The sequence below is a fragment of the Amblyraja radiata genome, chromosome 16 (assembly GCF_010909765.2).
Source record: "Amblyraja radiata isolate CabotCenter1 chromosome 16, sAmbRad1.1.pri, whole genome shotgun sequence".
In the NCBI taxonomy this organism is placed as follows: domain Eukaryota; kingdom Metazoa; phylum Chordata; class Chondrichthyes; order Rajiformes; family Rajidae; genus Amblyraja; species Amblyraja radiata.
Window position 1 is genome coordinate 29,189,222 of NC_045971.1, and position 12,999 is coordinate 29,202,220.

The 12,999-nt window shown below is 37.0% G+C and overlaps 1 protein-coding gene across 4 annotated transcripts in view; it reads left to right on the plus strand.

Annotated features, from left to right (window-relative positions):
• phospho1 (phosphoethanolamine/phosphocholine phosphatase 1) overlaps positions 1 to 7,169 on the plus strand; it is a 39,904-nt gene extending 32,735 nt beyond the window's left edge. For 3 of the 4 annotated variants that reach the window (XM_033035378.1, XM_033035379.1, XM_033035382.1), the window contains exon 2: positions 1,271 to 7,169. In XM_033035378.1, the coding sequence (XP_032891269.1) occupies positions 1,311 to 2,042 (732 nt within the window). In that variant the 5' untranslated portion in view covers positions 1,271 to 1,310 and the 3' untranslated portion in view covers positions 2,043 to 7,169. Of the gene's footprint in view, positions 1 to 734 lie in introns of all 4 variants that reach the window. The other variant, XM_033035381.1, reaches the window with a different exon arrangement.
• The last annotated feature ends 5,830 nt before the right edge of the window (positions 7,170 to 12,999 follow it).

The window sequence follows — 12,999 nt, forward strand, 5'->3', positions numbered from 1 at the left end:
TTCCAAACTTAACACCAATGTGGTGTATCTTGCTGCAAGAGCTAATAGAAGAACAACCTTCATTGAAAGCAGCCATGTTTTACTGAAATATTATGTCTGGTATAACACTGTGTGAAGGCCCTGCCATGTTGTACACTTAGTTCATATAGTTACACTTGCACTTATACATACTAAATTCAAGTGTGTTAAACATACAATACAGTAGTGGAAAACTACTTCTGAACTTGAATTCCAATTTGCTTGCAAACAAGGATGAATTTCAACTGTTAGATTTCTTCCAATTTGATACTCAATTCTGTTGGAACTGAGCAGGGAGCTCTGAAAACTATGTGACAAGGAGCATTTTGCAACTTATTCTGGTATTATTTAGTATTATTTAGAGATGCAACAAGGAGGATTGATGGGAAAAGGCTAAAACAAAAGGTTACAACAAATTATTCTCATAAAAGCAGGATGTTAAGCTTAGGTTACGTAAAACCTTCTGGATTATCAGCCTCAGGGCTACTGAAAGAAGTGAAAGCTCACTTTGTATTGAGTTGGTTCTACTAATAGATTGATTTGCAGATGATACATATTAACAATGCTCTGAAGCTGAAGCAAAAATCAAATGAAAATCGATGTTGTGGTAAAGCTGTTTTTAACCTGAGATGGATTTGAGAATATGATAGGATATGTCACAAAATGTTTTTTTCGTGTTTTCTAATACCTTCTGCTCATCTCTTTGCTATGGACAGTTATAATTCGACTGGTTGTTGGCATGTCTGGAGAGAGGCCCAATTGCCGTTCCAGTTGAAAATTGTCAAAAGCCATCAGATATATGTTTGAAATCTCTGGAATCACCGGCCTTTTGGATGAGGCATTGGAGTACGGTCTTGTCGCCTTGATCAGGTGGACACAAAAGAGCCCTTGGCACAATTTGAAGACGATGGATGTTTCCCGGGTGTTCAGGACAATATGTATCCATCCGCCAACAACATTAAAACAGATTGCCTGGACACTGTACAAACTGGCTTTAAAGTTTGCTTATGTATATAAAAAAAAAAAATAGACTGCACCAAAAGTAAATGATTCTCTGCAAAATAACATTGGGACATCCTACATAGGTGAACGATGCTAAGTTCTTGGTTTCTTTCATTACAAAGCCTCAAAGTTGTAATTTACGGACTAAAAAGTGGAGACTTTAACCCAGCACCACTGGGACAGCTTGTGATAATAACATTTCAATATTCTCTTAACATATACATATTTTTTGTTTTGTTTTGTTTTCCAGAAGCATTTTACTTGTGCCCTGGTAGCTCTGCTTGATAATAATGAATAAGTTTCTGATTGTATTTGATTTTGATGAAACCATCATTCAACACAACAGTGACTGTGTCATCCTCAAATGTAACCCAGACCAAAGTCTTCCAGAAGAATTACTGCGGCCTCAGGATGAAGAATGTTGGAGTGAATATATGGGCAAGGTATTCCAGTATCTAGGAGAGACGGGGGTCAAAGAAGAAACCATGAGAAAGGTTCTCGCAGAAACCCCACTTACAAAAGAGATGTTAACCCTATTTCAGTTCCTTAGGAAGTCCCCAGATTTATTTGAATGCGTTATTATCTCAGATGCCAACACCTTCTTTATCAATAGCATTCTTCAAGCAAATGACCTATCCACCGCTTTCCAGAAAATATACACAAATCCTTCGTGCTTTGATAACAAAAATACCTTCACAATCAGTCCTTACCATTCCCATGTGTGTGAGCAGTGTCCCATTAACATGTGCAAGAGACAGATCCTGCATGATCACCTCGTACGACGTGCTGAAGAGGAAGTTGAATTTGATAAAATCTTCTACGTTGGAGACGGCACCAATGACTTCTGCCCTTCTGTAGATTTGACGACAACTGATGTCATCTTCCCAAGGAAGAACTATCCATTGGATAGGTTGATCTCCGAGTTCAAAATGACAGAACCATCTGCAATTCAAGCCCAAGTCGTTCCCTGGGAGTCTGGAGAAGATATATTGCTTTTCCTTGAGGATTGTGCAGGGAGATAATATTGCTCCAACATCCCTAAAAGAGATTCAGAAAGCGTTATCATTTTCCAGTAGTAATTTAAAAGCTTTTTTCGGGAAACAGTAGAGTAAAATTAATAGTAAAATTGCATGATTCTAAAGCTTACTGAAATATTTAATTATTATACTAGTTCAGGATCTAACACATATTTCCCTATATCAACAATGCTAGTTATTTGGTCAACAATGTAAAAGCTGTGATTAAACACTAATTGTGATTTTTCAAATGCACCTTTTCCCGGAACACAGAGAAAAGTAGTTATAAATGATCTACTATTTTAGTTAGGGAGAAAGATTGTACCAGCACACAGTGGTAGAAATATTTATATTGTAGATATATCAGTGTGAGTTCAATTCTCAAGACGGCTTCATCAGTAATTTAAAAGTTTTGCATGGAATGTATTAATGTTCCTGTGATAGTGTACTAACCAAGCTATAATCTTTATGCAGCCATCAGCCACGTATCAGAATGCTTCAAACATTTAGCCAGCCCACATCAGTGTTTAGTAAATTCTATGAACTTTCCATTACAAGTTTCCATGGAATGTTTCCGAACATGTAATCTTTAAACTTCTGCAGGACAAAACAGAAAACAAGAAATTATTTTCCTTATTTAAATTTTGTAGTGCTTTGACTCTAAATACGACTCTGGGAAAGGAAGTAAGATTCCAGTATCTGAAGTTTCTTGTGTCTCCAAGTAAAATCCATGAACTGTTTGAAATTCACAATTAAAAGAAGGTTTTCATAATACTTAGAATGATCGGTGAGATATATCAACCAATGGAATACTGTTCAATAACTTTATAATTGGCCTTAGTTTAAGCAGAGCGGTAGACTGATTATGATCTGGTTTAATTGTTGAAGTGTTGATCTAACCAAATAATGGATTGGAAATGCCTGAAATTATATAACAACGCAACTAAAAAGAAAATTCCATATAATACCAAAAATGCTTGGGATTTGCAATGACACCAAATTACCATTATGCTTATGTTAATATTCATGAAAAATAAACAGATTGAGATTTTATTTTTTGTATTTTAAAACTAGCATTACATTGCTTTGGACATCCTGGGTCAGATTCATGTGAGGTCACTGGGGAAGCGATTATCTAATGTGTATTGCATACAGTGCAGTGTGTACATTAGAATTGTGATTTATTGGTCTTTCTTGTATCTCTGCCTAATGGGAAATGTTGCTTCAAGTAATAGGGCCACTTTGAAGCAGTCTTGCCCAAAGTTGTGGATGGATGCTGGAAACAGGCACCCTTTGACCCGACATCTAAAGGAACATCGAACTTTTGGGGACGGGTACTTGAGAGTTTGGCCCCCACAAAGAATGATGACCTGCCTTTAAGATGGAGTCATTGTGACTACTGGAAGCCTGTGTAACTGCAGCTCAGGTAGGGATATACCCTCTGGTCAAGCGTTGCTGCTGGGATTGTGGCCCAGTCCATTTCCTAAATCTGTATTTGTCAGAATATGGTTGGGGCAACATCAGTCATCCATTGCATGCTTGGTGATATCACTACTGCACGTCCACTAGCTTCTATGTATAAATGCATGGGGTCCCAGTAAAATCTACCAATTTACACTAAATGCTTGCAGGGTTAAACCTATCTGGAAGAAAACCACTGCATAGCAATAAAAAACATTGTGCTACCTGATAAACCTTCTAACCAATGGCATCCTAAATTTACTTATTATTCAATTAGACATTACTGATGATATAGAAGAAATTAACCTAGAGATAGGACAAGAACTTTATGAAAATGTTTAATTCAGAAATATGACACAAAAAATCACACTGCAAAATTACTGCTGCTAAATAAATCACAGAGCATGATTTGTACTGTACTGCCGCTTAGATATCAGTACATAATATGTAAAACTGATTTGACTTGAAGTGCGAAGATATCCCTGACATTACTGAAAGATCTCAAACAATTTACAAAATTAAACTTGGACAAAGTTGAGGAATTAAAAATAATTGGTGTCTTTAGCTGTTGTTGTAGAATGTAATACGAAACCATTGATGGTAACGGATTTAACTTAACTAAATCGAGTTGGGTCATTTATAGAATTTTAGATAATCAGACTGAAAATATATACTGCATTGTTAAAAAGCTTTGGTGCAGCTAGAATAAAATTGGATTAAAATGTCTGTCATTTTTTCAGCAAATGAATCCAACACCTGTCCATGTGAAATTCATTGTATTGCCATTATATTGTTCATCTGGAAATCCATGTTACTCAGTCCCGACAGTATTGATATTTGTCTTGGGCAGTAATCTGATTCAGGAAATAATTCACTGGCAATTGATTTTATGCTTGGCCCAATATTTTTTATTCTTTTCCATTCCCTCAAGAACAAGAAATTATACCACAAATTTACTTCCTAATAATTTTTTTTAAATGGGTCTATTCTTGTATGAAAATGTAGAATCTGAATCTAAAAGGAGAAAACTGCAAAAGGAAACGTCTAACTTTTCCCCAATAATGGAACACAGGATTTTTTTTTGATTTTTTTTTTGCTCGTACTACATTCTTTACTTTTCGCTCTGATCGTCTCAAACCTTCAGAGTTTCTTCAATGGCCGCCACCAACAGAGCAGGTGCTTAAGCACAACAAATTGCTTCATATTTTCAAGCATTTTCTTTGAGGAATTGGTTGCTGTACTAAATGATAATGTGCATTCTGAAAACAACATGCAAGCTCACATTGAATTTGTTTGTTCGTAAAAAGCATGGATTTTCCACAAGTCTCAGACCTCCATGTAACATAGAGCAGGATTCCAGCAGATGAAGGCACAAGCAAAAATGATTGGACAGAGAAAGAAATGGACTAGAAGCAATTACTGATCCCGTGTCGCAAATTTTGGCATGTATCTAAACTGCCCAAAATTAGATGAATATATTTTGACATATAAATGACTACAGTATAGAACTGAACTACAGAAATTACTTTTAGCCAATTCCTATTGATCTATTCTCTATATACCCAAGATTACAATAATTACAATTCTTGCTTTCCAAATTCCTGCCTCAAATTCTAGTTACCCTGAATTTTCCTCCCAACATGATGATTTGTGAGCCGAGGTGAGGAAATTGGACACCATTTCTTTCTGATTAGCTGGATGATATTTGCTACATCCTGCAGCACTCCTTGTGATTCACATGAAACTTTGAAGATGACAGCACTGCAAGTGTGAATGTTATATGCCGGGCACATTTTTGTACAGGAATATGCAAAAAAAACATAGATTTGCTGAATTGTGCTCCATGCATTAGAGGATTGCGAAGCTGTATAATTTGCCCCTGATTTCAATATACATGCAGTTGATTTAGTGATACATCAAGACTCTAAGCGGGTTCTATGTCACTCTCGCACCAATTAAAATGTAAGCCAGCCTAAACATTTCTTGTCATATCACATATTATATTTTTATTCTGGCAGCTGTGCTATTTTCAACACTAACAGAGATGAGTATAAAAACTAGAATGCACTCTACCATCACATTTTCATGTATTTTTATTCGTGCCAATTTACCAAATACTCCAAGTGTAATAGTGTAGCAGTTTCAATTTTTACAAAAAAGTGACATTGTGGAGGCAAAAGTCAGTTGTCTGCTTTGATGGTTCAGATTCAAAACTGAATTTGATTTTCTACAAACTTGGAAGATCCAGCTACCATTACTTTTTTAAGTCTATTGATTTCATTCAGAACATTAAAATAATTGCTTGGATATCTACAATATGTGTGCTAACACACAGTTATAGTTTAAATGTAGGTAACCTGAACAATAACAGCAAAAGTCAACTGCAACTTAAATTCATCTCACTTTTTATTTTGAGATTGCAGTTTGAACTATGTAAAACTAAAGATGTAAACTATATAATATCTGATATTTAACATTTCTTGACATGTTCTAGTTCACAAAATTAGACATACATTGTCCTTTACCGTGTATGTTTATTGTTTAGTTTGTCTCCATATTATAATGAAAGCCCCATTGACACTTTAGCTAAAGGGACAAATTGGTATAGATTCCAGTTTTGATCTGAGTTGTTGGATGATTTGATTGTAGGATGATCTAATTTGGTTTGGAAGCTGTCAATTTATTAAAGTCAAGCTCTGATACAATTTATGGTGGATGTGACATGTCTAAGCTGATTGTAAAAATATAAAATGTTCCAATTTGAAATCGTATTGAAATTATATGCAACATTTTAGCTATTCTCTTATTGAAGAAAAACTATTGATTTTAATCTATTTTGTGGTAATTTTAATCTTCATGTACCTTTGCATAAGACATTATACCAATAGCCATGAGATAAATATTCAGTTATCAAGTGGCCTCTGAGTGAAATGCATTTGTCTGACTATTGGTCTAACTATTCTCTAACTTGACTCAAATGAGAACAACATCAGAATTGATAATAGTCGTGGGCTACGATTATATCTGAATGTGACCACTTGGACAAGAAGTGGAAGATGCCTATTCCCCATGGAACCATATTCAAGTAAGGTGCCTTCCAGGAGAAGACGAGACAACTTTTGGAATGGAAAAAAAGGCAAAAAAGAAGACACATTTCTGATATGGTGCATTCTGAGTGCAATGACCCTCTACAGTTTTTTTTTTTTAGTTCTTAAGGGATTGATATAAGACTTTATCAATTTTTAAAATAAAGCACAGGGAGGTTGCAAAGGCACTTTAACTAGAAGATGTAATAAGATATTGAACAATGTTGGAATTAAAAATTTCTACGTTTTGAGCAATATATTATTTCTGCCATTGTATTTAAGTGTAGCTTTTTGTGTGTAGGTTATTTGAAATCTTTTGCAGATATTTGCTTGTTTTAATGTAGCAGACATTATTATAGTAAAGAAGCATGGTGAAAAAGTGTCTATAAGAATGAGATGCTAATATGAATTTGTCAGTAATTCATAAACGGATTGAAGAACTATTTCATATGTTAGCAACATTTTAACACTGATTTATGTTTCGTCAAAATGGAACTTGTTCTTTAATAGTCTCAGAAATTACCTGGAATGATACTGATCAGGATTAGTGTTTTACATGCCAATAAAACTACTGAAATGTAAATAAGGTCTGGTTTTTTTATTGTTGTGAACATTTTTTGCTACTTTTATTTTTTCTGACTTTATTTCCTTCCTTTCAGATTCTCCTTTCTTCTCTTCCTCTTTATACATTAAATGGCCAGTAGCCACTCCTATAAATAGCAGTAGTAACATACAACAGTAGATTCTTCAGCAAAAAGAGCTGAACATGAGACCTAAGATATGCTTTAACTTTTCATTTTAATTGAAGGACACACTGATCTCCCATCATGGATTGGAACCATTAAACCAGATTCATTCTGAAAAGCATATGAATAGATTCTTTATTACTTACCTCAAAATCTGGCACAGATTCACAAAGTAGGGACAGCATGTGTGACCTATTTTTTAAAGATCAGAGTTACAAGAGCAGTTTCATTCCAAAAAATAATCCCAATCTTTCATTGTATACATTATTAGCAATTTGGATCACGAAGTTCTTAAAATTTTGAATTACTTTTTTAAAAGAAATGACAAAGTGCGTTTGAATTCTTCTCAACTTACACTTTTACTCATTTCCTCAGCTGAGAACGAATCCTTTTCCCAGTTCTTTTGCCATTTTTCTCTACTCCAGAAGCTAATGTCTTCTTATACCTGCAGCCAGCTTTTCTATTTCACCTCAGGATGCTATACTCGAAGTACCATACAATAATGTTAGGAACAAATACTATATTTTGGTTGACATTCAACTTCTGTGGAGTCACAGAATGTGCAGAAGTAAATCAGCCACTTGAAATATATTTTTGTGAAATGATTGATAGGACTGACAACCGCATGTCTGTGGAGGTAAAGTCCTGTCTCAAAAAGTGCTGTGCTATGTTATGTTGCACTGCCATAGCATCATAAAGCATAGAAACAAGCCCTTCATCCCAACTCGTCCATGCAGACCAAGATGCCCAAGCTAAGCTAGTCCCATTTGCTCATGTTTGGCCCATATTCCTCCAAACCTGTCCTGTGCATACATAGGACAATGTAGAATGTAGAAAGAAGGTTCTCGACCTTCACCAGAGATGCTGCCTGACCTGCTGAGTTACTCCAGCATTTTGTTTCCTGCAATGTGGAATGAACAGTGCAGAAACAGGCTGTTCTGCTGTCTCTCCTTTTCTAAAGTTGTCAATGTAATCCTTTATTCCTTCTCCCCCATGTATATACTTGTATTCTACCACAAATCTGTAATATTAAAACCCATCACATCTCTAATTCTTTCACTACTTCAAGCAAGATCGACCCTGCCTCGGTGATAACCAGGAGAAGATCTGTGTAAAATTGAAGGACCAAACTGAGCACATCACATCACAGATCTACGTGCTTGCAAAACATGTACAACCAGCATGGTGATATAATGAACAACATTTTATTGCCATCTCATCAGTTAATCAACATCTGCCTCCAGCAAGATCTAGACAGCAGAGATGGAACTAAATAATCCTCTAATCCAATTCTCAGATTAAAGTTCTGTTGTTTTATCACACCCAGTGATGGTAGTGGACAGTTAAACAATATGTAGAAAGAGAAATCCTCATAACTTTTCCAACAATGGTGGACCACAGCACGAGCATAAACGTGAAATGTTTGTCACCTTCTCCAACCACCTATGGCCACTATCCTACATAGATCAAGCTGGACCATCGAGATCCACATCACCAGAGAAATTCGTTTTCAGCCAAATCACTCCATATAACGTCAATAAATGTTGTGTGTGCATAAATGATGCACAATATGAGTTACTTCTTAAGTTCATAAGAGCAGAATTGGGCCATTCAGCCCAACGTGTTTACGCCGTCATTCAATCTTGGCTGATCTGTCTTTCCCTCTCAACCCCATTCTCCAGCCTCCTCCCCATTACCTTTGACAAATTTACTAATCAAGAGTCTGTCAATCTCCACTTTAAAAATACCAAATGACTTGCCTCCACACCTCGTTGGTCAGTCAGCGTACACAGATCTGGACAGCACCCATCCTTTGAGGTGCTAAGTGGTAAGGAGAAATGCATGTTATCCCACTGTAAATAGCAGAGCATAGAACACAACCGCGCTGGCATCTATTCGACAAAATGGAAAATAGCCCAGATATACTCTGGCAGCAAAAAGCATGGTGAGTCCATCTCTGTCATTTGCTCCGCAACGTGTTGTCAAGGAGCAATAACACACCAATAACATGCTTGGTGATACTCACTTTGCATTCTGCTAGGGTTACACCTCCAGACCTCATTAAATCTTTCATCAAAACACAAAGGAGGTAGAATAACTGACATTGGCATCAGTTGACTGAATGTGATACCAAAGAACATGAGCAAAACTGATGTCACTCAGTTTCAGGATTCAAACTGATCACTGATTATATATGCCTAATATAAACGTAGTTGGTTTGCGGCCAATTTTTGTTTCGCTTCTGGTAGCACGAAAGGAGCTCCTTAGGACTCAAAGTTAGGTCTTGATGGAACTATATAACCCAATTCTCGGTTTAAAGCTCTGCATTAATATCACATCCAGTGATTCCTCAGCAGTTTCGTCATGACCTGATTATCGGGTCAGAAGTGGGGGTGTTCAATCATGATTATATTTTTTCAGTCGGTCAGTGCACACAGATCTAGGCAGCATCCACTCTTTGTTGTGCTGTGCGGTAAGAGGAATCCATGCAAAGAAAAATAAACTGCTTTTATATATCACCTGCAACGTTTGTAGGTGCAATTGGAGCTATAACACATCAGGCAGTAATCTAAAAATAGAAGGAGTTGAATCATTTCACATTATTCTTGGCTCCACTACCAACTGGGAGATTCCATTGACAAGCTTAACTTAATCTCAATAGATCTGACTATGAGTGCAGCACCCACTGTAATTAACTTTCTGCCTCCCTAAAGAGTTCTCACCATCTACAAGGCGCGAGAGCAATTGATTGAATATTCTCAGTTTGCCTCAACGGATGAGGTTCTTACAACAGTTAAGAATCATAACACCGAGAAAATGGAGCCAATTGATTCACTCTCTAAACTATCATCTTGAGCCATCATTCTGGCTATCACGGAAGCAGTGCTGTTGTATGCACCATCTATTAGATTGCAGTGCAATTCGCCTAAAGTTCCACAGCACCTTTCGAACCTGTGACCTCAAATGACTCAGCAGCATAAGGTTATCATGTAGATGGTATTACCATTACCTCCAAGTTTGCCTGGAAGTCATACACCATTCTGAAGTGAGCATGAATTACTTGTTTTGCATTATGTGCTGAGTTGAAATCCTGATGCTCTCAATTCCCTGGAAGCTAATCACAACAATCTCCTTGTCTAACTCGCTGCATATGTTGATCAGTTACCACTCCCCCTATCCATATCTCTCTTTAGAATGTTTATTTGTTTGAGAAGGAAAGCCTTGCAATCCATGAGCTTACTGCAGATACTTGCCTTGCCATCACAACCTGATGGAAATTTGGTTGATCATTTTCTCTTCACTAAAGTTTTCCATGCTGGTTAGACCCTCCAGCTGCTGGCTCACCTACAATATCGCGGAGAGTGTAATTAGTATCACCAAATTAGGTTTAGATTTATTAATATCACGTGTACCGAGGTACCGTGAAAAGCTTTATTGTGCATGCTATCCATTCAAATTAGATAACACTATACATAACATAGTCAATTCAACTCAAGGACAATAGGTAGAGCAAAGGGGGAGATGCAGAGTGCAGAATATAGTTCTCAGCATTATAGTGCAAAAGTTCCATAGACAAAGTCCCATATCCACAATGGGGTAGAGGTGAATCAACAGAAACTTAGTTTATGGAAGGACCATTTACAAGCCTAATAATAGATGGGAAGAAGCTGTTCCTGAGCCTGGAAGTGCACACATTCAACTTTCGCACCATCTGCCGACTGGTGGGAAAGGTCTTTGTTATGTTGGCTACTATTCCAAGGCAATGTGGAGTCAATGGTGGCGACTGGGCTGCATCCACAACTCATTGCAATTTGTTGCTGTCTAGGGCAGAGCTTTTTTCCAAACCAAGCTGTGATGCAACCCAATGTTATGCTTTCTATGCTGCATCTGTAGAAGTTTGTAAAAGTTGTTAGAGAAGTGCCGAGATTCCTCAGTCTCCTGAGAAAGTAGAGGCATTGGTGTGCCTTCTTGGCTGTCGCTTCAATGTGGTTGATCCATGACAGATCATTGGTAATATTTACTCCAAGGAACGTGAAGCTCTCAACCATTTAGACTTCGTCAGCATTGATGCTGATTCGGGTATGTGCACCACCATACTTCCTGAAGTCAATAACAAGCGCATTTGGTATGCTGACAATGATGAAGAAGTCGTTCTCTTGATACTATGTTACTAAGTTCTCTCCATCTCCTTTCTGTACTCCATCTCGATGTCGTTTGTGATCCAGCCCAGCACAGTGGTATCATCTGCAAACTTGTAGTCACAGTTGCATTTTGCCACACAATCGTGAGTGTTAAGGGAGTATAGTAGGGGATTGAGAATGCATCTTTGCAGAGCTCTGGTGTTGAGAGTTATCGTGGAGGAGGTGTTTTCTCCTTGTCACTTTCACTTCCTCTGAATATCTTATCCTAATTCACCTCTCTTATCTATTTAATGTAATTTTTTTTGACTGAAACTCCTTTGCTAATTTACTTCCTCTGCTCTCTTCATTGAGCAACTTGACATCCTTTTTCTTTGTCCTCACCTTTGCAATCAGTCTAAGGAAGGGCCCCAACCCAAAACATTTCCTATCCATGTCCAGGGATTACCTGACCTGCGGAGTTACTCCAGCATTTTGTGCAGTTCAGGACTGCTCTCTAGTTGTGGTAGGATGATTCAGTTGCCTGATAACGGCTGGGAAGAAACTGTCTCTGGATCTGGATGCTCGTATGCTATTAATTTCAGCTATCCTTTGAAGTGGTGGATTCCATACTGTTCCAACCCATTGAGTGAAATAATATTCTCCTGACTTCCTATAAGATTGATTGGTGACTATGCTTGGTCTTCCTGAAAAGATGAAACAGGCAAGACAATTTGTGCTGGCTGATTAGTAGAGAACCCCTTCTGCTGTTTAATTGAAAAATAGAGCATAATATGGGAAACAATAAAAATGAATAAAATATTATTCTTAACTGTACCAGTGGCTATCTGACAAAGTTGCTTGGTCACCGAGTCTAGAACTAAATAGGTTCTCACCTAGTCTATCTATTTCGTAACATAGGCTTCTTGCAGTGGAAGGCTGATGAGATGGGCTAAACAGGAATTATGAATGTATATTTTTATAGCTGCATATTTCAAGGAATCAAAGATTCATCTTAGAACATAAGAAACCAGCGCAGAAATAGGGTAATTGCCCCACATTGGGCCTACGAAGCTATTTAATAGAACATGACTGATCAAATCTTGATATTTCTGAATAATAAAGTTATCAAAAAGGGGAATGTTTTAATAATATTTCATCTGACATCTGGTAGTTACCAGCATGTAGGTTGAATTGAGATATGCAACATTGTACTCTTGTGGAACCATTGTTTGTCAGTGAAAGCACATGATGTTATAAAAAGCTCCATTATATTATGCAGCATGTTAAAAACCACATGTCATGTGTTTTTTTGAAAAACGTGTCAGAGATAAAAATACATGACAAATAAGCAAAGCTTCTTTTCCAAACATGAGAAAGAAAAGTGTAGCCGCATAAGTAATATTCCAATCAATGTAGACTTGGAAAGCACTTATTCTAGTACGCTCTGAATAATCTGAATTTTCTTGATTAAACTAAGAATAAGTTAAGAATAGTTAAGTTAAGAATACCATTTTTTACATTTTCATTGTTTCCCATATTATACTTTATT